At 40.4% G+C, this 27,424-nt stretch overlaps 1 protein-coding gene across 10 annotated transcripts in view; it reads left to right on the plus strand.

The window, feature by feature from the left end:
- THRB (thyroid hormone receptor beta) overlaps positions 1-27,424 on the plus strand; it is a 300,896-nt gene that overhangs the window by 257,641 nt on the left and 15,831 nt on the right. For all 10 annotated transcript variants that reach the window (XM_074984450.1, XM_074984449.1, XM_074984451.1 and 7 more), the window contains 4 exons: positions 13,742-13,842; positions 19,846-19,993; positions 22,406-22,611; positions 25,300-25,446. In XM_074984450.1, the coding sequence (XP_074840551.1) occupies positions 13,742-13,842; positions 19,846-19,993; positions 22,406-22,611; positions 25,300-25,446 (602 nt within the window). The remainder of the gene's footprint in view (positions 1-13,741; positions 13,843-19,845; positions 19,994-22,405; positions 22,612-25,299; positions 25,447-27,424) is intronic.

The following is a 27,424-nucleotide window of genomic DNA, read 5'->3' on the forward strand; positions in this document are numbered from 1 at the left end:
TACTGTATGCAAGAAATATATGAAGTGCATCCTGCTGCTGGTAGCAATTGCTACATGCAGACCGCTGATTATTGTACATATATCGAAGATAGTCAGGGTTACAGCAGTTGTGATGCCCAGGTCCTGCACAATAACAACATATATATGGAACAGGCCTGGGCGGTGAATCAGCCATATACCTGTAGTTACCCTGGAAACGTGTTTAAAAGCGAGTACTCTGACATGGACATGGCCCTGAATCAGTACAACCAACCTGAATATTTCACAGAAGAAAAACCTACTTTTTCTCAAGTGCAGTCGCCATCGTATTCTCAAAAGAAAGGTAGGGGCAATTTATTTAAATAACCACACAAAAATCTGTTTTTGTTTTTGTTTTGCTTTAAACTTGCAGTTGCATCAGTTGGCACAGATACATCTTTGCTTGTGAAGGCTGGCTGTTCAAAATTGAAAGCAGCAGCAATATAGGTTGCTAGGTGATTGAAAGATTGTCTCTGAACCATGAGGATTTCCAAGCACTTTTTTCTTAATCTATAAAAGTCATTTTCAAATGTATCACTAGTTCTGTATATTAAATGTCTGTTAAGATTATTTCCTGTATCTCCTCAGACTGAATGAGAAAGTTTCCCTTGCAGGATGTGTTTACTTTGTATCCTTCAGGTTGAATGTGTTTCATGTTTTCTAGTTACAATAATAATTTGTGTTTGTCCGTGACATCGTTAAATGTAAATAGGGTTTAATTAGTAAATAGCTTCATATCAAACAGAATTTGTTGAAAATAGATCGGTATATGTTCATTTAAAAATTAATGATTTAATATAATTGATATTGTTAAAATGAAAACCTGAAAAGCATATCGTTTCTAATTATTTAAGGCAGCAAAAACAGAAGTTCAAGAATAAAAACTAATACAAAAATGACACTTTATTTTCCCCTCTGAAGAAGTTGATCTAATTAAAATGTTTGTGGAATATAATCCGAGGGTACTAGCCATTCCCCTGTGAGTTAAATCATTGTTCATTTTAAAATTATTCCTTTATAGAATTTCTCTTGTTGCTTCCAAATAGATAAAACACATATCATTTTTAAAAAAGAACTCTGAATATTAGAAACTCTGTGTAAATATTTTAACATTATGAACTGCTCTTGAAATTAGCTTAATTAGGCATATTAGTATGTATTTCACTTAGCGTATTTAAAGAATGAAAAGCCAATATTATTTGTATCATCATGGTGCCCTTCAATTGTTAAGATGTGTGTAATTAATCAAAAGCCTAGTGAATCTTATGTAACTGGTTAGGGAGCAGACACTATTTGCTTTTTTAAAGTGGCTCTGTGACCAAAAGTTGTCTGTTTAATCTTATTAGGAAGACTGAAAGCTTTATAGGAAATATTCTTTAGAACTTGGTGCAATAAATCTGTAACTTCAGTAGAAAAAACACCTCTGCTCTGTGTTTCAAGCAGCATAGTGTTTCATGATAATAAAGACATCTGTCTAGAAACTAATCCAAATGTAGAAAAGAAAGCGAAGAGAACGCAATCATATTGAAGGGTAAATGGTGCATTTTTCTACTTGTAACATTTCAAAGATGTTTTAAACTAGGTGGTCTTAAGTGATAAATTTATAACCTTGTTGTTGACTTTGTCTTTGGTATTAAGACACCAGTCATGATGAATTTATCATAGAACATGGGGATTTGCCACTGCATGTGTCATTTTACTATGTTCAGCAATCCTAAGTAATAATTATCTATGTCAAGGCTTAAAACAAATTGTTTTAGCATAAAGACATGATATTTTTTAGTAATCCATGAGCAGTCTTCCTACCTGTTGGTAGGGTTTAATTTCAGAATACAGTGTGATCATTTTTAAAACTGCCTGTTCCGGATTTGCAATATAGTACATCAATTACATCAAAAGTCTCAGAGATTTTCATTGGGAACAGAACCTCAATCACACTAACAAGCTGATGCCTGTTGCAAACTGATACACAGTTTTTCGGAATTGTTTACTGTGAACACCAGTAAAATATCAAACCTAGTCAAATACTATGTTTGTCAAACAGAAGAAATCTAAGAAGTTGCAGGCATGCTTGCATTTCTTTTTTATGTAATGCTTTCAGCCAAACTGTCATAAAGTTAACACATCTGTTAATCCTGTCCTGACAACAGAAGGCACTTCACAGGACATGAGTGCCTATATTGATCCAAAATTGATTTTTTTTGTGAGTGAAGCCTCAGTAATAGCTCATTAAGGCAAAATTATGTCCTTGAGCAGTCCTTATTGTTGCAAGTGGGCTTTCTGTTAGTTCCATGAAATTTCTGATGGTCTCAGTAATGGTCATGCTCTTTGCTCTCTATTCTCTGCTAGTAAAGTTGTCTAAACTTTTAACCTTCAGTTCATTCCCTATTGAAAAGTTAAAAAAAAACAACAAAAAACAGAGACTTTAGATACTAAAGGGAACCAATGTAAATAAATGGGTATTTAATGCCTTCCTTTCTTCTCAACCCCTCACAAAGAAATTGAGAGAGTCACTAATAAGAATCAAGAAAAAAAGGCCCATGTGATATGAGGGATACTTAATAAAGGAAAATAATAGAAAATCATAGAAAATTAAGCTAAATAAGCTAAGAAGTCAGAAAACACCTTATTCTACTTCTAGGTATCACTGTGCATTAATACTGTCATTTTGTCTGTTTTAAATTCACAGCCCTTGATGAGACACACAATTTTTCCTTAAAATTCACGTAAGTTCCTAAAACTCAGGGTTAGCTGGGTGGTGTCTGCTTCCTAGTTTGTGTGACAGTCAGTAATGTCTGTGCTATACTGCACATTATTGAAAGATGACAGCGCATTATCGCTATGAGAATTTATTATTTGCATTTCGGACATGCCTAGAGGCCAGCGACCTGATGTAACGTACAAGTCAGAAATGTAGGAATAACTTGTTCTGCCTCTGTCTGAAGTAGCTATTTTTAGCCATTGGAACAGAGAGCTGACTGCTCTTCCCCAAAGGGCCTGAGCCTGCAATACCTTATTCACTTGAGCAGCCTCACTGACTTCAATGGAGTGCTCATGTCAGTAAAGCTTTGCAGGATCAGGCTTTTGAGGCATAGTTGAAAACAGAGCACAAGTCAGCTGATATCAAGTTTTCTGTTCCATGGACTTCAGCCTTACTGCAGCCTGATGACGGGCACACAGCACAACCTCTTCCTTACCATTTAAGCCTTGCTTAGGAGCTACATAGCTGTCAGGCAGCTGAGTTCCTCAAGTGGGGTGTCCCTGTCCGACCTCTGCACCAGCATTGCATAGGCCAGTAAGGAGAATGCACTGGGACAGATGAGTATGAACCGGCTGAAGTCCCATAGAAAATATCTTTATATATAGTTCAGAAGTCCCATAGAAAATATCTTTATATATAGTCCAGAAGTCCCATGTAGCTGGGGTGGAGGAATTATGTATGCTATTCCCACTTGCAGGCTGAAACAGAGGGTGTGATTGCACAGCACCCCCTTCCTTCAGCTTATGTTTGGCTTTCACTTCTCAGGTTCATAGAGTCCAGGTTCTTGGATGAAATCCTAGTGCCAGAGATTTCAATGGCAAAATTCCCACTATTTTCAATAGTGTCAGAATAGCACTCTCCAACTGTGTGCAGATACAATAAATTCACCTTATGTGAGTAAAAACTATCCACCATGAAGAAAGTTTCGCAAGCTGGAATTCTCTGAGTCACCATAGCTGCGTCTACACGTGCACGCTACTTCGAAGTAGCGGCAGTAACTTCGAAATAGCGCCCGTCACGTCTACACGTGTTGGGCGCTATTTCGAAGTTGAAATCGACGTTAGGTGGCGAGACGTCGAAGTCGCTAACCCCATGAGGGGATGGGAATAGCGCCCTACTTCGACGTTCAACATCGAAGTAGGGACATGTAGACGATCCGCGTCCCGCAACATCGAAATAGAGGGGTCCTCCATGGCGGCCATCAGCTGGGGGGTTGAGAGATACTCTCTCTCCAGCCCTTGCGGGGCTCTGTGGTCACCGTGGGCAGCAGCCCTTAGCCCAGGGCTTCTGGCTGCTGCTGCTGCAGCTGGGGGTCCGTGCTGCATATACAGGGTCTGCAACTAGTTGTTGGCTCTGTGTATCTTGCACTGTTTAATGAAAGTGTGTCTGGGAGGGGCCCTTTAAGGGAGCGACTTGCTGTTGAGTCCGCCCCGTGACTCTGTCTGCAGCTGTGCCTGGCTCCCTTATTTCGATGTGTGCTACTTTGGCGTGTAGACGTTCCCTCGCTGTGCCTATTTCGATGTTGGGCTGAGCAACGTCGAAGTTGAACATCGACGTTGCCAGCCCTGGAGGACGTGTAGACGTTATTCATCGAAATAGACTATTTCGATGTCGCAACATCGAAATAAGCTATTTCGAAGTTGGGTGCACGTGTAGACGTAGCCCATGTGTCCGTGGGTAAGACATTCAACTTGGCTGTTTCTCAGTTTCCCCATCTTTACAATGAGGTTAATATCCCCATTTGCAAAATTCTTTAGTATTATGGGACCAGAGGTGCTGTGTATGGGTGAAGTTTATTATTATTATTACATTATTATTGTTTCTCTTTATACCATTTCTGCCCACTTGCATGCAACTGAGAGTACATGCAGTGTAGCAGTCACAGACTATGTAGCAGTCACAGTATACTCATTATTTAATGTGATCTGAATTCTTAACAGTGGGAAAGTGATTAAGTTATTTTCTGAGTCGCTAACAAATGTGACATGGAGACTTGTTTGTCAAAATGCCTCCTTAAAAGGGCAATATAATGCAATTTAATTAATATACACACAGGAACAATAAATAAAGACTGATCATTCGTCATCTCTGGCCTTTGCAAAAAAAAAGAAAAAGAAAAAATTAAAAACAACTTCCTGAACTTTAGCTGTCATCTTCAGGGCTTAGAAAGATAGATGTTCCTGGCTGGAGTACTTTAGGGGTGGTTAGGATCAGAAAAAGGGCATCCTTGCAACTCAGTGATTGCATGTGAATTTGGAGTCATAGATGCTTGATTTTTTTTTTTTTGCAGTGAAAAAAAAAAGTTTTGTTTACCTTTTACTAGTGTTACCCATCAGAACCAAAAGGACTATAGGAGAGCAAAAGGGATTCTCCATTTCACTTGCACATCACTAGCAAATTTATTAATTAAGTGCACAATTTAGTGGGACATAGGCTTCTAAATTACTTCTGGAAATGAGACATAGGGTATCTAAGACTTTGGAGCCTAAGTCCTGAATGCAAAATGGTTAATATTAGTAATGAGGCCCAAGCCAGGAAGAACAGGACTTAATTTTTTTGACATTGTTTACACTAGCGCATGCTGTATCTCTAGTTAGCAACAGATGCAATAGCTCAAACACCAACGGCAGTTTGTGATAACACCGGTGGGACTAAACTCTTTTCAACACCATGTCAAGAACACTTGCTCAGACTGTGATGTCATTGATAAAGATTCTGAGCCCAGCCTAAGTTTTTTTGGGTTAGCCTTTATAAAAAGTCACATCTTTACTCGTAAACTGAGCAAAGTTGGAATCAGTGGAAAAAAATAAACTGAGAGCCCTTGAATGACATCTTTGCACTCACTTGCCAGAGGTTAGCCATGTTGTAAGGCAAAGAATAATATAAAGAAAAGTGAAAACACAGGCCAGCAAGCTATTCAGCTGTTTAGGGACGTGTGAATTTGTTTAATAAGATTTTCTCTGCTTCAGTTCCTTACAAAATGTGGAGCACTTTTTCTCAAAAATAACTTTTCAGGAAATGAGAAAGAGAAAACAGAGAGCCTTGAGATGGCCTGGTCAAAACTGATGAAACAAAAAATGGAGATAAATAATAATAAATAAATCATAATAATCTTCCCTCATTTTTCAGATGGGAAACATTTGGCACAGAAAGATTAAGTGATTTGCCTATTGCAATGCAGCAATTCAGTGCCTGAAACAAGACAGAACTAATCCTCCCTAGTTCTCAGACCTTGTGCCTAGGCCCATGAAATGAAGACACGCACACAGAGACATACACATCTATCAGTGTGATTGATTCTGGTCACTTTTTTATAACTGTCATGAGTTACAGCATGTTTGTGTCAGATGGACTCATCAGAACATTAATGTAAATTTACCTTTCAACTTTGATACAATACAATCAATGTAGTAGTGAAATTCCTTTCTCCATTTTCACCATACAATATGGTGTGTGTCAGTACTATCTTAGGAACAAGGAATGTTAATGAGAAGCCCTTTCTCATGCAAGTAGTGCCAATGGGGAAAGTAAGGATTGCAAACATAGGCCTGTGTATGTTACCATATACTCTCTAGCTGCTTGATACAATGAAAATGAACTAAAATGCTAATTTTCTTAGAAATAGATCGCTTTTTCCTGTGCAAAGGTTAAAATGGACTTTTCTGCTTGCAAGCAGTGAAGGTAAGGTGGCTCTATTGCAGCAGCAAGAATGTAACAGTAAACAGCTACTGGTATGTAGGAGTTATTTTTTTCAGATCCATGACTCACATCCCACTCTTCTCTTGCTGAAAGTGGTCATAGAGTTTTTCTGAATTTGTTTATTAGGTAGCCTAGTATTAAAGCATTGGACATATTTGTCAGAGCAGTGTGGTGTGGAGACCTGGAGGCCTGGTGCCCCCACAACTTCAGAAGTTCTTACGTTTTAATTTAACTGAAGTTTAGTCTTTGGCTCTCTAAACTGGATTTTCAATTTCTCTGGAGTACAGAAGCATTTATAAAGTTCGGGAAGAGTTTAGGGCATTTTATGGAAGAGTCGGGAGCCTTTTCTTTTGAGTAGATAATTGGTCCTATGAGTTTCTGGGTGCCTTTCATGTAGTATAAAGCTCAGTGAGCTCCCAGCAGCTGTATGTGGACACTGAAGACAATTGGCCTTTCATAGGAGGCATTCTGCACCATGCGAGTTAAGTTCCATAATGTTGAGTTCATTGCACTTAAAAGCTGCAGGACAATCTAACATTCTCTGAAGCAGACATGTAGCTGACTAAGCAGAAACAGACTACCTGCAAATAGATGTATATTTGGAAAACAGGGCAGGGCCAAGATGTATAGCTATAAGACCCTCCTAGGTTTTGGGGGTGATTGTAGACAGGATTTGCTAAGGTATTTTTGAAATGTCTCTATTTTTTTTTCAAACTGCATTTGTGAGAGCAGCAAGACTAGCAAGCTGTCACCCATTCAATTTCTCCTCAAACAAACAAGAATGCTGTTGACCATGAGTAATTTTTTCAGATGGTGGCTGTTCAGCGTATTATACACACATAGCATTCAAAAACAGACCACAAAGTACGATGGCATGGTTCACCCTCCACGGATCAACAGATCTGATTCTGTTTCCAGCATTGACAGAATGAGAATGGGCAACAGGGATGGATCACTTGATGATTACCTTTTCTGTTCATTCCCCCTGGAGTATCCGGCATTGGTCACTGTCAGAAGACAGAATACTAAGCTAAGTAGACCTCTGGCCTGACACCATATGGCCATTCTTATTTTCTTTTGGATAATAGCCACTTGACAGGTATTATGTCCTGTGAGAAGTAACCATTTTCTGCCATGCTGCAGAAAGATGCTATAGCTAAAAAATCAATCTGTTCAAGTGTTATGGATTGAAGGCAGGATTGCATTTAGTAGATTATGATGCAGTTCCTCCAAGGTAAGGGCAACTACTCTGCTAAGCCATCAGTCTTGCCAAGAGAGTGAGATTAGACAGATTGGCAGGTGGTAGTCTGGAAATCAATGGAGTTATTTTAGGCTGCAAGAGAAATACCAGATATATGCAGGTCAAGGTCGTTGCCATTTATTTGTGTTCTCCCATTCACAGCAAAGGTTTGCAGCTGGGTATTAAGATGAACAATGTCAATTCTACTAGATGGATAAGCGGCTAACGATGAGGATCAGACAAGAAGCTGTATACCTCATGGGCTGGGTTTGCACATGCCACCTTGGAAAAGAGGCAAATTGGAAGATGCTAATGAGGTGCTAATATCAATATGCAGTAACTCATTAGCATAATGGCAGCAGCGCATCATTCAAAAGAGCTGCTTTCGGAATGCATGCTGCCCGTGTAGACAGGGGCCTTTCAAAAGGACCCCCTTGACTTCAAAAACGCCTTCTTCCTGTTTGGTTTTAGGAAGAAGGGGCTTTAGAAGTCAGGGGGGTCCTTTCGAAAGGCCGTCATCTACACAGGCGGTGTGCGTTCCAAAAGCAGCACTTTCAAATCACGTGCAGCTGCCATTATGTTAATATGGCACTGCATATTCATGTCAGCATCCCATTAGCATCTTCTGAGCTGCCTCATTAACATGCCCCCTCCAAAAGAAGGGGGCATGTGTAGATACAGCCATGCTGTGTCTGTCAGATGAGGATGATAGGTTCAGAGTATACATGGGCTGAAATGACTCCAGAATAAAGTTAACTTGCAGTGATACAAATGTTGCTTTTGTTAAGGACTTCTTTGCAAGGCAGTACTATATGGCTTCCGCTTGATTGCTGAGTAGAGATTCTGATTAAAAATACAATAATACTGAAGAGCAGAGATTGCGAACTTCACACAGGATTTGTCATTGGCTAGTGGCAGAATACCTGAGTTATTCTGTCCAGACAATGTCTGCTTGTCCAATGCTGGAAGTTATACTTTCAGCAAGGAGTTATGAAATGCACGAAAGATATTCATTTACTGGTCAACGTGTGAGACAAATCTCCATTTACCACTCCTCTGTCTCTTTCCGAGCTGCTGCTGCTAGAAGGAATGGAGGATGTGTCTGCTCCTTTATTCCTTCAGTTGAAGTTAGTTAGGTTATATTCCCCTAGAAATAAATCTAGTGCCATTTCTACTGCTGCCCACAGTTTTCCCAAGCAGCAGCACTGTGCAGTTATGTCTAGTTTCCATGCTGCTGACAGATCTAGAGTAGCAGTAATTAATTTCTCTGTCCTGCTGCTTGATCCGGCTATGAGCAAGAAAAATAGGCACTTGGGCTGCTGTTGGAAGACAACACTTTACTGATTTATGCTCAGATCACAGTTGGAAGGTTATCATCAGAGCCATAATGGCTAGAAACTTATTTCTGTAATAAAAACTTAGATTTACAGGATTTTGTTAAATAGGTCCCTCATTTCCTTTGGCTATGTTCCTGCTTCCTGTGGATTTTTTTAAAAACACTCATCAAGGTCCTATTTTTCCTCCCTGGTACTGGTGGTTCAGTCAAATGCTTAGAGAAGGGTTAAACACCCCTCCCCCCAATAAGAAAATGAATATGATTCTTAGATTTTTTATATGGATATTTGGGATGTGGAAATACTAAAAAAGACACTATTGCTTTCACTTCCCCAAATGTTTAACTGCACAAGTGCCTGCTGCATTTTGTAATAGGAATTCTCTGGCCACATTTCTTACTGACTTAGCAGAAGAGCAGCCCAGGTCCTAACTGCAGAATTTACAGAATTGCAGGCAATGAGCATAATTCTGCTAAGTGCTGAGCACTGCATTTCATAATGTAAATCAGTGGGAGTAGAGGCACATCCTAGGGTCTGACTATAAGTGTCTAAAACAGTACAGTGAAACCTTAATATTGGGTAGAAACAATTCATCATACTTTGTACTGTTTTCACGTTCAATATTGCCATTTTTACTTTCTAAGCTGGAGTGTGCCTTTAGGGCCATGTGTTTGCAGTTCTTTTGACTTCTTGCCATGAACAAAAATGTTTGCTCTGACCCTGAAAAGAGTGGCACTCCAAGGCAGAGAAGATAACAAGAACGGGTATGTGTTGGCCCTAAGTGAACCTCTCTTGTCCAGCACTCTCAGGACTTGACCAGTGCAGGACAGTTGAATTTGCTGGACTACAGGAGGCCAATATTGTCTAGCATATTACTAACACTTCCCCTGCTTACTGGGTTCCTAAAAGACGTTTGGGGATAAATTACAGCTAAATAATAGCACAGAATACTGAGAGTCAGGACTAGTGGCAGTGAGCAAACTTTATGGGACCATAGGAAACTTGGCCACACCCATGGTAAGTGATCATCTGGCTAACTAAAATCAAGCCAGATTACAGAATTTGCTGGATGAGAGAGTTCTGGATTAGAGAGGTTCAATCTGTATATACATTTATGTAAGGAGTGATTTCAAACTGGGTTCTCCCCACCCTCACACAAACAAGAATTCGTGAAGCCATGGGTAATTATTTTATATAGTTAATGGCATTAAGACCGCTGAAGCTGCAGAACACATTCTTACTAGGTCTAAGCATCATAAAGTAGTTGTAGATCAGTCTATAACAGCTAGAGAATTCCTCTCACTCAGGAAGCTCTCGGCCAGCTCTGCTGCCTCTTGTCCTCACCCACCATGATGCATGTGGAGGCAGGTGTGTGTGGGAGAGCTCCACTATTTTTAATCCTTCTCTGGCATAAAATCCATTAGGAGCCAGTGCTGTAATTTGAATGGGCCCCCTGCTGCTCTTGAATTTTCTGGGGCAGGCAGGCAGAGATCAAGCAGCTGTTTGTCCAGCTTGGACGTAGTGTGAATGATGGCCTAAACTAAATACCTGGCAATTTACTAGGTCCCTTGGGAGCTGTTACTTTAAATAATGCCTTGCTAATAAGGTCTTGGTAACTTCCCCACATTCCAGACACCAGGTGGCACATCTGGAATTCCTGGATGCCCTGGGGCTGGCCAGAAACTCTCAGACAACCTAATTTGATCTATCTTCATTCGCTATGCCATCAGAAGAGTCCTGCTTACCACTCTGATCCCATTCTTCTCAAGACACCTCCCATCAGATTCTGCTAAAGTCATCTTTCCAAGGGCAGTTCCAAGTGTTTAGGTTATCTCTTCACTTCTGGGTCTTTCCTCACTGATGTGTTTGGCACAAGAAACAAGCTTCTCTCCACCTTTGTAGCGTAACCCTTATAGCTGTCTTACATTGTTTTTTCAATTGTTGTTATTTATTATTTGCACTGTGGTGGGGACCTCTTGGTCTCAGGATATTTCCACAGCAGCTGGAGGGTCTAAAACCCCAGCCTGGGTAGATATGCATGTGGTAGTGCCTGCAATACCAGGGTAGCTGTAGCATCACAAAGGATGACTCAGGCTAGCTGCCCATGGGGATCAGATGATTCTGCACTGGGGTAGCTAGCCAGAGCTCCTGCCTATGCCACCATGCCCACAAGCAGCTTCCCCTCCCTTGGTGTTCACACCTCCAGATCAACTGCTGGTAGTAAGCCTCACCCTTGCTGACTGAGCTAACCTTGTTATCCTCACCCTTGCTCTGGCTTATTTATACCTGGCACTGCAGATTTCCAAGACCAGCATCTGATGAAGTGAGTCTGTGCTCACGAAAGCTCATGCTCAAAACTTTTCTGTTAGTCTGTAAGGTGCCACAGGACCCTTTGTTGCTGTTAGAGATCCAGACTAACACAGCTACCCCTCCGATACTTGCCACCCTGGGAATAACACCTTCCATGGCTTTGTAGCCAGACCCTGAATACATAAAGTGACACAGCCCTTGCCTGGAGAGCTTACAGTCTAGTTTAAGACAAAACATAACAAAGGGGCTCATCAAACAAGTGGAAAGGATAATATTTGCATCCATCCAACAGAGTCCCTCTAGTTGCATTTCTTTTTCAGTTTTATTAACCAGTTCTGGTAACAATTCATCTTTTTTTAAAAGTACCCAGTACAGGGAGGATTTTTAAAAAGATATAGTTACAAATCTTTGCATTAGAAATAACAATGCTGCCTTCCAAAAAACACTTCCACACCATGCTTTGGTTAAGCAGGAAATGTTCTGTTCAGTTTCTCTGTTTCCCCTCTAAGAGGTACCATTGCCTTCTCTCTCAGAAGCTCTTCAGTGGGGATCTATAAAGCAGTAATTTTCAGCCTGTGGGCCACAGACCCCTGAGGTCCACAGATTGTGTCTAGGCTTTCCAAAAGGGTCCGCACCTCCATTTGAAAATTTTAGGGGCCTGCAAATGAAAAAGGTTGAAACCACTGCTATATAGCATTCCTTACATATATTAGAAACATAGTAGTAGGCATCCTTCAGTCTGCATAGACTATGGATCGCGCCCTTTATAGTTTCAATTGAGGGCTTCATTTACAGTGTCTACTGTGACTATGAAGACCCACACGAGAGTGACAGTCTTTACTGCATCTCTTGCAGATGTGGTGGGTGTCTGGCAAGTCCTTATTGTGCTTTCTGTGCACTCGTTTCTCCTCTGCTAGCTGTCTGATCCTCATCTCGCCCTTCTGAAGGCCCTTGTGTAACCCCTGCCTCCATCTGTTGCAGTCGTCTGCTAGTTCTTCCCAGTTGTCCAGCTCGATGCCTACCTCTCTGAGGTCTCTCTTGCAGACATCTTTGTAGCGCAACTGGGGGCGTCCGGGAGGTCTTTTGCCAGAGGCTAGCTCACCATACAGGATGTCTTTTGGAATCCTTCCATCATTCATCCTGTGGACGTGGCTAAGCCAGCGGAGCCGACACTGCCTGAGGAGGGTGTGCATGGTTGGGATTCCAGCTTGCTCGAGGACAGCGGTGTTGGTCACTCTGTCCTTCCATGATATTCCAAGGATGCACCTGAGGCTATTAGAAACAACATACAATTAATCCTCCACTCTGAACTGTAACTGTTTGGATGAAATGGATGCAGATAAAAACCTTATTTTGTCTGGGTACTGCAAACCCTTTGCACAACCAAAACTTTTCTTATATATATATATGCGTGTGTGTGTGTAAATTCAATATATTTTGAAACTGTTTTTGTTTTGTTTTGTTTTGTTTTGTTTTAATAATTCTTCCATGATCATGTGGAAATTATTGTAACTTTCCATGGTCCCCATGAAGTGAATCTCTCCTGGAAATCCCTGTATGGCATTATCCTCATGCCGAGACTTTCCTAAAGGAACACATTCTGAATTCCATAAATTCTGAATTGTTTGATTAAACCTTTTGTTCTAATTATTGTATGTTCAATTTTAGTTTTAAATTTCTTCCTAGTTTAAAAATATATTTTGTTAACTTTAGAATTATGTTTCATGTTGTTTTAAAGCTAATTTAAAAAAATCTTTAAATACTTTTATGAAACTAAGATATAATGTGTTATTGTACAAGAACCAACCAATGCAGCTGTTTCACCTAACAGTATCCATGTTAATTTCAGAAGTCAGATGTATGGTACGTCACGTGAATAAGGAAAAAAGGTGTCATTCTCCTGCTCACAGAGGGAAACACACGCCAATATTTGGTTCTCACATAGTAAATATGTTCTGTTTTAAATTCCACCTACACTTAATAAATTGAACTTTTTTACTTCCTGTTACAAGCATATCAGATTACACAGGACAAAACTGAGAAAAATTAAGTATGACTGTATTCCTTGCATTTATTTTTCCTATCTTACAGAGGGAAAGTAAAACATGATGTATTTACTGGTATCAAATAACATCTTGATGTTGCAAAGAACAAGCTGCAGACTTGCCTCTATAGACTTATGTTGCCAGTCGATACTGAAACAGCCAGTTTTGAAAATTGTAGATTATTTTGTATGGTTTGATCACATTTCTAGCATAACCTTTTTAATGGCGTGTCACTTGGTATGAAAATTCAGATGTGAGTGACTAGGCAGAGATGCCCTGCGTTTTATTTTCATATAGTTGGTGTATTCATGCCAATTTCTTTTTTCCTTTGCAGGATATATACCCAGTTACTTAGACAAGGACGAGCTATGTGTAGTATGTGGTGACAAAGCCACTGGGTATCATTATCGCTGCATCACTTGCGAAGGATGCAAGGTAAATAGCCAGAAAGGGAAAATGGGACCTGTAAATGGCACTCCAGTTCATGTTCCACGATTATAAAGGCGACTGTTCTTGGCAGTCACATAAAACACAAAAGCAGGTTGGAGAGAACAAGAACATCTGTTAATCATAATAAGCCATGTGTCTGGCTGTGTTACTGATTCTTATATGCATTAGGTATAGGATGTATTTTTGCAGACAGTTTACCATTGAAAAGAGTACAATACAATTCTATTCTTCTAGCTTACATTTTAGGAGTTGTTTTTTTATTTTAAAAAATGTTTGATTAGATTCTTACCTGTTGCAAACCAATCTCCTTTCATTGATTTTGGTAAAGTTATGCTAATTCACACCAGGAAATAACCTTGCCTCTTGGTACGAATTATTTTTGACAATTGCCGATATTCCTATGTCTTTCATGATGATTGTAAATAAAAATCTAACAAATAAACAAAAATCCCACACAGGCACTTACAAACACAACATGAAGTGTTTTATAATTTATTGCCATTGATACATGATACTTTTTTCTTTTACTATTTTACCTTTTATATGATCACTAATGAATCATGAATTGCATGTATAAAATTATGTGAACAATTGTTTGTTTTGAATGAAGACAGAGATTGTTTCAGACAAAAAAAAAACAAAAACTTCATGATACAGGCATTTCCTTTTAAAAGAACTCCTCCAGTGCAGTGAGTTCAATTGAAAAGCACTGAGATTCTGTCAACATGATATTCCCTTCCTGCAGAAAAGGAGGCATTCTAAGAAGACCAGACCATATAGTTCATATTCTGGTGTCATACAAAGAAATGGGTGAGTCACAGGAGTCAGATGAGATCTTCACATCTCAAAATACATAGGGCTCGTCTACACTAGCCCGCTCCTTCGAAGGGGACATGTAAACAAGCCAGATCAGTGAATAGCAATGAGGTGCTGTGCTGCATAAGCAGCACCTCATTAGCACAATTCCCGCCGCACAAACTTCGAAGTTGCTAACTTCAAAGTGGCAGCAAGCAGTGTAACCGCAGGCACTTTGAAGTACCCATTGCAACCTTGAAGTTCCCTTACTACCAAAACATGAAGTTGTGTGGGTACTTTGAAGTGCCTGCAGCTACACTCATTGATGCCGGTTCAAAGTTAGCAACTTCGAAGTTTGCATGGCGGGAATTATGCTAATGAGATGCTGCATATGCAGTGCAGCACCTCATTGTTATTCTCCAGTCGGGCTTATTTACATGCCCCCTTCGAAGGAGGGGGCTAGTGTAGAAGAGCCCGTAGAGTGTTTGGATCTGAACTTAGGGTCACATGTTCGTCGACAGGTGGCTGGGTAGATAGACGTATATTTTAACATAATTCAGGTTGGATTTTAACACCATTCAAATTGGTAATTACCTGACCAAGAAGAGCAGGCATGTTAATGTAATCTCCAACAGGAGGAACTAAACCTGGGCTCTTTGGAGCTTAGGGCGTGAGATGCTACAGCATGAGCTAAAAGCCAGCGGGCTCTCAGCTAAGGCTGTAGAAGAGACTCAATCTTTCCTTCTGTAAGTGATCTCAGTGCCACTATGTGGGATAGTGAACCACACACAGTAGGTGTGTGGGTTACGTTAATTTCCACAGACCAACAACAGTTACTCGTACTACCCATTCTGTACTGAGAGAAAGGTCAGTCTGTTCAATGTTATCACATATACTGAGTTAACGTTGTTTTCTCGCAGTCTCTGCACAACATAGATTTTAAATCTTTCTGTTTAACCAAAAGAAAAAAAATCCAGATGGTTGCAAGCAATGACAGTTGAATTCAAGGCTATTAGCATAAAATATTACCACTTATATTGAAATCATTTCTTAAATTCTGCAACATTGCCCAGCCTTATTTTTAAGGGCTTCAGTTACATTAGCAAGTTTTGCCAGCAAAACCCCAGTTTTGTCAACAAAACTCGTGGAGCGTGCACACACAAAATGCATTTTGTCAAAAGTATCTGAACAAAACACAGCACTTTTGCTGTCAGCGCTCCGCCTCAAAGCTTTGAGGGATAATGCTGCTTTCAGCAGATTCTGTGGACATGGTCTGGGGGGGCGGGGGGGACTTCTCTCAACAGACACAGCATCCAGAACAATGGGCAACCCTGTCTGCTGTGCTTCCAGGTTCCTGTTCTGTCGAGAGAGCAGCTGGGCAGTTTGGCTGCTCTGTCGAAAGAGCAGAGTGCTCTCCTGATCGGCCTTTGTGTGTGGCCGCACTCTCTCAACAGGAGTTTTGTCGGGAAATCTTCCGACAGTGACTTCTGTCAACAGAGAGCTGTAATGTATCTGTAGCCAAGAAGATAAGAACCTATATATACTATAGATAGTAGGTCTGCTGTAGCATATGCTCTCAGAAGCTGTGTCTACACGTGCACGCTACTTCGAAGTAGCGGCACCAACTTCGAAATAGCGCCTGTCGCGGCTACACGCGTCGGGCGCTATTTCGAAGTTAACTTCGATGTTAGGCGGCGAGACGTCGAAGTCGCTAACCTCATGAGGGGATCGGAATAGCGCCCTACTTCGACGTTCAACGTCAAAGTAGGGACCGTGTAGACGATCCGCGTCCCGCAACGTCGAAATTACTGGGTCCTCCATGGCGGCCATCAGCTGGGGGGTTGAGAGATGCTCTCTCTCCAGCCCCTGCGGGGCTCTATGGTCACCGTGGGCAGCAGCCCTTAGCCCAGGGCTTCTGGCTGCTTCTGCGGCAGCTGGGGATCTATGCTGCAGGCACAGGGTCTGCAACCAGTTGTCAGCTCTGTGTATCTTGTGTTGTTTAGTGCAACTGTGTCTGGGAGGGGCCCTTTAAGGGAGCGGCTTGCTGTTGAGTCCGCCCTGTGACCCTGTCTGCAGCTGTGCCTGGCACCCTTATTTCGATGTGTGCTACTTTGGCGTGTAGACGTTCCCTCGCTGCGCCTATTTCGATGTGGTGCCGCGCAACGTCGAAGTTGAACATCGACGTTGCCAGCCCTGGAGGACGTGTAGACGTTATTCATCGAAATAGCCTATTTCGATGTTGCTACATCGAAATAAGCTATTTCGATGTTGGCTTCACGTGTAGACGTAGCCAGAGTGATTGAAAAAATAACTTTGAAAAAGTTTGCTAGCCTACATACTTATACACTCACTTCCCCAAGACCCACAGCTTTAATCCAGCTATGCTGCTGCGAGCTCTCTAATGTAGCCATTGCCTTATACTGTAATGTGTTAGCAACTACTACTGAAGTCAAGGGAACAGCCACCCATCTGAGAGGGGCAGAATTTGGCTGTGTGTGTAACTGCAGTAAACTATTTCAATCTATGCATATGTTATAAAGGAGGGGTAGAATATAAAACTCCAACGTGGTGTTTGCATCCTATTGCATGTAGAGCTGATGGGAATGCTTTTAACTAAAAGTTTCGGAGCTGTGCAAAAGGACTGAATCAGAAACCAGAATCTGACTAGCTTAGTTAGGTCAGAATGCTTACCTATATAAAGCCAAAGCCAAACCACGCTAAGGACAGGTAGTGTTTGGGGGCGCTCTGCATTCTAGGGCTCACCAGTGATAGCATACCATCTCCTGCGTTAACCATAATTATCTGGAGTGCCAGCGTATGCTGATCTGCAGAGCTGCTTTCCTTCTCTTTAGCCTCCATCCCCCTTCACTTACCCCACTGTAACTAAAGAGTAACTTCACTTAAGTCAGTGGAACTGCACCAGAACAAAACCAGCATGAGGAAGATGTGAGTCGTGCTCTTTGTTCCTATTAAAATGTCCATTCATTACGGGATTGAGAAGGTATTCAAATTCATTACGGGATTGAGAAGGTATTCAAACAAATCACATTTGTTTTGGGGTCTGATCCCAAGCCTAGAGGAGGCAGTGGAAGCCTTTCCATTGACTGTAATGGGCTCTGGGTCATGCCCACATGCCTCTGATGTAGCAAAAGCTTACAAACTTGCTTGCTCTGCAAGGAGTTTCATTAGCTTCAAAAGCCTGATTTTTGTCGGGGAAAAAAGGTGTGTTCTTAACACAAACTAGGTAACTTGACTTCACTAACTTGAAATAAAGTTCTGTGGAGATAAGGCAGTGTTTAGTGTTCACATGATAGCACTTAATAAAGTATTACCAGGAGAAGGGAGAAAAATTGTTCTCCTTGGCCTCTGAGGATAGGACAGGGAGGAATGGGCTTAAACTGCAGCAAGGGAGGTTTAGGTTGGACAGTAGGAAAAACTTCCTATCAGGGTGGTTAAACACTGGCATAAATTGCCTAGGGAGGTTGTGGAATCTCTATCACTGGCAATATTTAAGAGCAGGTTAGATAGGTGCTTGGTCCTGCCATGGGGGCAGGGGACTGGACACAATGATCTCTTGAGGTCCCTTCTAGTTCTAGGGTTCTATGACTCTAGACTCCCCCATAACCTTAAGTCATCCTGCTCACTCCTGTGAATGCTACAAACTGTCTTGTCTTCACTAGGATTTTACTTGGACTTAGCTAGCTTGAGTTAAGAACACATGTTTTCCTTTGTGAGTGTATACCCCAAGATTACTCATTAGTAGAATCCTGACTCTACTGAATTTCACTCACTATACCTAAAGTTAAGTTTGTGCACAGATCTATACAGGGTTAGGACCTTTAGCTATGTATACTCAGCAATAAAAGACACACAGCATAGCCATAGCTGATCCAGGTCAGCTGACTTGGGTTTGGAAGTCTTGTGCTGCAGGGCTAAAAAATGCAACATAGACATTTGAATTTGAACTGGAGACTGAGTTCTGGGTGGTCCCAGAGCCCAGGTTCTTGTTTATGCCTGAATATCTCCACTGCAGTATAAGCCCACAGCCAAAGCCCTGAGTTGGACTGCGAGACTCTGTGCTTCGGGATTTTTATGTCCATAATGTGTGTGGGGGGTAGATGCGGATCCAAACTTTTCTCAGACTATGGAGAGATTTGGAACCAAGTACAGGTATCTTGCTTTCCCGCTATTTTGACTGTCTCTACTATAGTTGCTCACCTTTTTAGGGCCTGGTCCTGCTGTCTCTAAAGGCAAAGGCAAAGCTCCCCTTGACTTTTCTGATAGCAATACAGGTCCTTAACTTCCAGAGAGAAGACAATATCTGATTTCATTGCAAATCAGATCCTCAGCTAATATAAATCATTGATGTCCGTGTATGCCAGCTAACCCCAAATTCAAACCGTAAATGGTGATAATAATCTTACGTGTGACACATTGTCTTCACTACAAAGGTGAAAGATAGGTAAGGGCGTTCTCATTTCTTCAAATATATAGTCCGCATGAAGACTGTGGATTCTATATTAAATCTTGAGCTTAAAACTTCTGATGGGCAAATTTTGTTTGGTTCTGGCAACATGCTGCATGTGGCTTTGCTTTTAATTCCCTAGGTAGCCTTAATTACTTTCACACAAGCCTCTTGCACACAAGCAGATGTTTCCCTATAGTTAGAAATAAATGTTTTTAACTAAATATCCCTTGAAAACAATAGTTTAATTTAGAGATGGACCTGAGTCAGCCCTCCCAGATTTAAATGTTCTTGAGTACTTGGGAGGTCTGAACCTCAACATAGATGCAGATCAGAATTCCTTATGTGGCTTCTGTGTCTACATCAAAAACACCAGCTCAGAACACACCTTGTCTATGGTTCAGAATATCTGAGTTTAGATGCAAATACTACAATTAGTACCTCTGTCAGTATACGGTGAAGCTAACACCCTGCATCTGAACACTACCCACTCACATCTGAATCTGAATTTTATGTCTCGGGTCCAGTTCTAGTTTTAATTTTGAGGGGAATGTTCCATGAAACTCAAAAAACTAAGGAGCTTTATACTAGAGAACTGATGTACTAGAAATTAATGATACACAATGTTCCATTTTGCGTATATATTTGCATCAATAACAAGTTCAGGTACCTTTCAGTGCCAAAAACCACGGAATGCTAATGCTGCCTGAATTTTCTTTTCCGCACAGGGATTTTTTAGAAGAACCATTCAGAAGAATCTCCATCCAACCTATTCCTGTAAATACGAAGGAAAATGTGTGATAGACAAAGTAACAAGAAACCAGTGTCAAGAATGTCGCTTCAAAAAATGCATCTATGTTGGCATGGCAACAGATTGTAAGTAGATTTCTTTTTTCTTCTTTTAATTTTGCTGTTTGCTTAAAATGTGTTGACTTATAAAGACTTCTTGAAAAGAACAGAGCCACCAGCAATTTTTCCTTTTTATCAGTTAGTGGTTGGAAATTGTGTTTATTATTATACCAAACTGTTTTTCTGTCAGAGGGCGGTAATATTTTCTTTACTTATAACTGACTGGACCTTCTCTGGGCCTTAACCACGTTGTGTAACATGAAGGATGTTAATTTTCTAGCGTGGGAGAGGGAATCCAACTGGATCGATGCCTTGCAGGAAAAACATTGTGTTTAGAAATTTCTGGAGAATGTGAAGTTGAATTTCTTTGTATGAGTCATCCTGCAGTTGTTTGTTTTATTTTTAGACATAACGACTGTATGTACTTAAGAGAGAGTGCTATGTGAATTCTAGAGAACCAGGACATATGGCTGCAAGATTAACCCTTAGGGGACTTGTTTTCCCATTGTTGCACAGGGGATTTTCACCATAACTTCAATTAGTATAAATGGAAGTAACTTACATAAATCCCACCATGTATTAGTTAATGGTTGTTACCAGTGTAATCCCCTACAGAAAAACAAAGCGAGGAAAAAAAACAGTAAAGAGAAATTATGTAACCAACATGCTGTAAGTTAGTTTGTCATACTAGGAATTATGTTTTATGTATACATGGGAGCAGAGAGGTGTTGACTTGAAAGAAGTATCTGTCATTTCATCATTTGCAGTAAAAATGGCATGAGAGGGGACTGAATGGCTCTAGGCTACCAGTTCAAATCCAGCCCAGACTAGCAGAGTGCAAAAGATACTGCCATTGGCTGGTTAGTGGCTATGCAAAATGAGATAGTAAAAAGAGACATGTGTCAAAACCGCCATTAGTTGGTAGTCCAAATAGAGGAATGAAAGAGCATGGGAGCCAAAATGTCCCTGTACTTATAGAGATGACCTTTCCAGTTCAAAATCATTCCATATTACTGGCACAAGTCAATATTTGGTACCACACAGAGAGCAGCAATAGACTGAACTATTCAAGTTAAACCTGCTCTCTCTTTTTTTAACTTGAATAGTTCAGTCTATTTAAATGGGACAATTCATGTGAGTCGGGCAGGGAGGATTTTGCTGTATGTGGATAAATGGAGGTGATATATCTCTATGTCTGTCTAATTTGTTCTGTCTCACTAGAACTGGATGTGGAAAGATTTAGAAAAACCTGCAGAAGTACAGATGAGGGGAATTGTTAGTAGTTTAAGTTTATATGACTGAAGACTGTTTCAGGTCATTTATCATCTTGGTGTATTCACAGAGCCAAGTCAGCCTCTACACTATTATAGCCTTGCTTCTCATTTTACCTCATGTCAGTTTATGAGATGGTAACATGAACTTGGCTTTTTTTGTTTTGTTTGTTTTCTTTTTGAAGGAAAAAAGATCCCTTGTTTTCTATCTTCGAACACACTAACCTGTGGATTGAGAGGGTCCAATGAATTTAATCTTACTACTGCCTTGTGTTACACTTTGGCTGCGTCTATACTATCAAGTTCTTTCAAAAGATTTTTTGAGGGAAGGGGGCTCTTTTGAAAGATCCCATGGAGTGTCTACACACAAAAAGTATTCTTTTGGAAGTAAATCAAAAGAATGTGGTGCTCCTTTCAAAATCACTCTGCCTTTCCCGTGTTAGGAAGAGTACACCCTGTCAAAAGCTTCTTTTGAAAGAAAACGTGTAGACGCTCTGCAGGCCCTTTTTTTTTGAAAGAGCAGTCTTCATGGGGCCTGATTTTTTGATCCCTGGCCTGTTCTTTTGAAAGAGCAGATCGCAATGTTGATCCACTGTTTTTGTGCGGGGGCCCACTCTTTTGAAAGTAGTTCTTTTGGACGAGATCTTCCGGAAGAGCTTCTTTCAAAAGATCTCTGTAGTGTAGACATAGCCTTTGTGAGCAGTCCCACTGAAGTTAATGGGACCCCATTGAAGACAATGGTACTACTCAAAAGCTGGGTCTACGTGGACCTGTAGTGTTGTCAGCGTCATGAAAAGGAGCAGTCTCGCAATTGCAAATAGCTGCACATTAGTATAATCACACAATTAACATAGCCACGCAAGATCTCCCTGCAACCAGAGGCTGCTTCCAGCTGGAAACAGGCCACATAGACGTTTCTCTGCTGGCAAAAACCCCCTCTGTCACCATCCCCTTTTGCCTGAAAAAAGCTAAACTCAAGTGTAAGTAAATCATTCAGGTTCTAGAGAGAGCCACCTGTTAGGCTGGTTGGTAGACCTTCTCATTTATTACCTTGTTGAGTTGTTTGCAGTTCTCTCAGCACATCTGGGACAGGTCAAACTACAATTCAGACAAGCCTGAGAACAGCCCTCCATCTTGTTACTTTTCATTTTGTTTTCATTCCTGATAGTGGTGCTGGATGACAGCAAGCGGTTAGCAAAAAGGAAGCTGATAGAAGAAAACCGAGAGAAGAGACGTCGGGAGGAACTGCAAAAAACAATTGGACACAAACCCGAGCCAACGGATGAGGAATGGGAACTAATCAAAATTGTCACTGAAGCGCATGTGGCCACCAATGCACAAGGAAGTCACTGGAAACAGAAAAGGAAATTTCTGGTAGAAAGTGTAGTCTTTTACTCTGCCTTTGTTGCCAGTTTATTTTATTCCATCAAAAGCCTCTTCCCAGAAATTTGTTTATATGTCAGTTGGTGAACTGTATGCAAATCATATGAACTTCATAATTAGTGATTGCCAACTTCTGGCCATCTGATCAAACTATACAACTAAAAAGGAAACAGAATGATCGTGAGTTGCAAACCAATAGTTAGCTCCCACTGTTTTAGTAGAGTAAGGTCAAATAAAAAATATGTCTTACTCTTTATGTGCTGGAGCCATAATATCAATAATGACCCTGTGTGCATGTGCATTTGGATAAACTTGTCCAAGAATGGACTGATATCCAGCAACTGGCTTCATGTTGTGAATAAAAACCGTTTTTAATTTTTTCAGGTAATAACCCAAAAATCAGATTTTTAAAAAATTGTCTTTTATTGCCTATTTGTTGAAAAATTAATATATTCATTTAAACAAAAAAATTCTGGAAGGAAGAATTAATCTTAGGGAAAAAACAGGATAATACATATACTACAGCACTGGGATTGCAAAATATGTCCCTGGGGAGCTTTTCTGTGAAAAGCCTATCTATTGAATAAGCACCTGTAACTGAGGTTCAGCCTAGAAAATAAAAGGAACTTAGTGATTCTCAGCCCTTAAAAAGTGTTTATTTCATTTTTGATTATTCTTCTAAGTTTGACTTGTAAAGGAAATTAATGCTGACTACCAAATACTCCTGCAGCACAAAAGATTGATTAAAGTCATATGTCACAGACACCAAAGGTCTTCAAAGGAAAGTAAAATCTACTTCAAGCCAAGGTACACCAGACCATAAAATGACCTCCAGGTAGAAATTCTTGTTTCCATAATTACAGAGACCTGCAGCATACGCCACTTCATAAACTTTTGAGCCATCACTAATCCCACTACAGGAAGTTTTCTATTTGAGTCAGCATATTGGGGGGGTTTGGGTTTTTTGTTTTTGTTTTGTTTTGCTTTGTTTGTTTGTTATTTATTTATTCAGTCCCAACTGTGGCTCACCCATTTCAGTGTGTATGATCACACACTCTCATGTCAGGACATAATGAAGATAATACAAAGAGAATATATACAAAGACAGAGAATGTGGCAGAAAGTGACACAGTTGTTTTTGAAACTACTGTTTAGCAGAGTTTCCTGTTTGGTTTGGTGAGAAGGAGCAAGAACATGGATACTGTGTACTAAATTTTTTTGCCTAACCTCAATTGCAATAATATGTTGGGTTACATAGCATGTGGTTTTCCCAGTTCTTTCCAAATCAGATGCTTATGTGCTTTATACAGAGCACCAGTTTTCTTCTGAGAGAAATTAGATTTTTGACTTTAATTGATGGCAGAACTGCAGGAAAATCCTTGACATTTTGCTTTAAAAACTCCTAAGCCCATATTATTTATATTATTCAAGCTGCAGTTTGAATGTCACTGCTCAAAGGTGCTTTTGTAAGTTTCATACACCTCAACTGTCTTCAAGGCATGCTCTGACTCTTATACAGTTTTAAACTTAGCAATGTGAACAAAATTCTCCCTCCACTTAGCATTTGGTAGGTCTTTTGCAATTGCAAAGCCTTACTTCAAACATAAAAGAACATCTTTAAATATATGTGGGTGGGGTTAAAACAGAACAAAGTATGCAAGTCTACATTCAGTTTGGGGGGGAATTCAACCCCGTTCAGGATTTCAGATTAAAGTATATATAAACCACACATAAAGCCTCAGAATTTGACTTTTATGTTGCATAAGCTGTGTACATGTAGAGGGAAAAATTTCAGCCTAATTAAGCAAAAATTCAGAGAGTTCTTATTTGATCAAAACGAGTTCCCATTTCTGCACTAGTCATCAGCCACGTTAGCTCACCTCTGGCAAGAGGGCCTGGTGGTTGACTTGTGCTCTTTGTGATCTTATAACATTATAACACTGGATAAGCCAAGGAGTACAATCCTACAGTGTGCTGAGCATCTTTCAGGAAGTAATCAGTATCTCCATCTCCATGGAAGAAATCCTCCAGGAAGGGCTTGTCTACACTTGCCCCCAGCTTCAACGGGAGCTTGTAAATCAGGGTGACGGGAGATTACTAATGAAGTGCTGTGGTGAATAGGCCTTTACTCCCCAAAAAAGGCAGTTTTGGCCCAGATCTCACTCTGAGACTGGAATATTTTGGAATGTTGTTTTTCACTTACAATATTACAGCACGATCCCAAAGGTAATTTCTGTAAAACTCTTATTACAGTACAAATGTTCAATATAACAATATCATTTTTCCAGTCACTGTTTCCACTCAAACTTTTCATTAACCTCTCTTATGCACACTCATTGCATGACTATTTTGAAATCCTTTATATTTAATTCCTGTGGATGGGCTGTGCATAAACCAAACAAGTAAATGCATGTGTAAAATAGGTAGCTTCCCATACAAAATGTCATGCTAATCAGCTATTTCTTTAGGTAATCACCAATTTTACGTACACTTGCACATTTTATGTCTGGTTTTAGAGCAATTGCTCCTATAGGTCTTACATAAATCATAACTAATGTTTAATTTCATACAAACAGAATGTTGGAATTTATATGTAATCCCTCGTAAATTAGATGAATTTACAAAAGATTATTTGAATCAAACAAATTTTCACTTTTAATGTATTTTTAATATCCTTAGCCTGAAGATATTGGGCAAGCACCAATGGTTAATGCCCCAGAAAGTGGAAAAGTGGATTTAGAAGCCTTCAGCCAGTTTACAAAAATTATTACACCAGCAATTACAAGAGTGGTGGATTTTGCCAAAAAGTTGCCTATGTTTTGTGAGGTAAGCCTTTTTTCCTTTTTCTTTGCTCCATACCATTCAAAGTGCACGTGTCAAGAGAAACAATCAATAATAGTGTCAAAGTGATGCTAAATTATATCGAGACTCCTAAAATCCCTGTTTCCTGTTGACCTGATGCAAGAATGAAGAGGCAAGACCTTACTAAAAAGTTTGCATTCTTTTAAACTAGATTACTTAAGAGAATTAAAAGCAAGCAATAGTCTAAAAATAATTGAGGTGTCATTTCATTTCCTTTTTCGTATGAAGAACCAAATCTCCTTTTTTGTTGTTTTATACCAACTGTACTAGTGGCAAATTGAATAAATCTTCCCTATCAGGGAGAGCACTTAAGCGCTTTAATAACTTTAAGAAAATACTTAACGCCCATTAACCCACTAGGACTTAAGCACATGCTTTAAGTTAAGTATTTACTTAAGTGCTTTTCTAAGTAGGGAGGGACTTAAGTATGTGTTATAAACACCTTCCTGAATCCAATGTATGCATCAGAGGGGCATTGCTGGCACATGATGGCATATATCATATTAGGAGATGTGCAAGTGAATGGGATGGCTGGTGTAGGTCCTATGATGGTGCCGCTGTACTAGCTGTGTGGACAGAGTTGGCAACAGGGTTTGTTGCAGGGATAGGTTCCTGGACTATTGTTTGGTCTGTCGTTTGTGGCTAGTCTTTGTTTCAGGTTGGGGGCTCTCTGTAAGTGAGGACTGGTCTGTCTCCCGTAATGACACAGATCTTGCTGCTAGTCACCTCCAGTTTCAGGGACTCATGAGTTAGTGGCATGGTGTCACAGTTGTCAACTGTCCCAGTTTTGCTAAGGCTGTGTGAGTTTTGCCAATGCATTCTGAGGTCATTTCAGTCTCAAAATCAACCTGTGAGCAGCCAAGTTCACCTCTGTGACCAGCGGGCGCTCAGAGTGCTGAGCTCATTGTTCACAGTCAGCTGGAGCTGTAGGCCCAGTCTCTAGTGGGCATGTGTTGCTGTTGGAAGATGAAAGTCCTGATCCAAGTGCCCACATTGACTGCATCCTGGAAAGCCCACTAGGGCTAGGAGGAAGCCTGTTCTTGCTCTGACAGGCATTATCCTACCTAGGCTGCAGTACCAGGCTGGCCTATTGCATACACAGGTAGGATCCAAGTTCTGTCCAGCAATAGGGAGATAGGTGAGAAAATGAGGGCACAATTATGGAGAGAAAAGAGGGGACAAACCTGCAGAGTGTAAAAAGGGGGAGTAATAGGTAGGCATAGAAGGGTAGAGATGGGGAAGTACAGCCCTGGGAGGGAGGGAAGGAAGGGAATATTTAAGGTACTCAAGACATTATTTTTCATTGTCACGGACTGGGATCCAGACATCAGGCAGTCACATGCTTTCTGTTGAAAGACAGGTTATTTCCTATGCCCTTCTTTGTCACCCTTTGAGAGGGAAAGAATGGTAAAAGAAACAAGCCCCTAAAACTTTCCAGAGTGTCTTTACTTCTACCAGATCCAGCCAGGATGTGCTAAAGGGTACAGGCTACTCCAAGCACTAAGTATTTTTCTTAAAAAATAAAATAAAATTTTGATTTTATTTAAAAAAAAGTCAAGGAACCATTTCCTTTGGTCTTCAGCATGGTAAAACATTATTATTATTCTTTTACAAAACCTACTCTTTGAACCCAATGCAACTTAGTACTGTCCCTTGGTCCCTTGGCCAGTGTTTCCTTCTGAATGATGGGAAAAAGTGAACCATAAAGAAGTTACAGGAGGGTTAGTGGAGAAGTCAGAGGGTAGAGGAATTTCTTTACATTTATTAGATCAGTGAAAAAAATTACTTACTTGCTCATGTTATATCCCAGTATTTATTTTTTCTATGTATTTCCCTGTCCCAACTTTTTCCTTTGGTCTCTGCTTCTTTCCCCGTTTCCCCTCTTTCTTTCTTTCTCTCTCTCCCTCATTTAGCTCTGCATTTGTCTCCAATTTGCCATCTT

The sequence above is a fragment of the Carettochelys insculpta genome, chromosome 2 (genome assembly GCF_033958435.1).
Source record: "Carettochelys insculpta isolate YL-2023 chromosome 2, ASM3395843v1, whole genome shotgun sequence".
Classification (NCBI taxonomy): Eukaryota; Metazoa; Chordata; order Testudines; family Carettochelyidae; genus Carettochelys; species Carettochelys insculpta.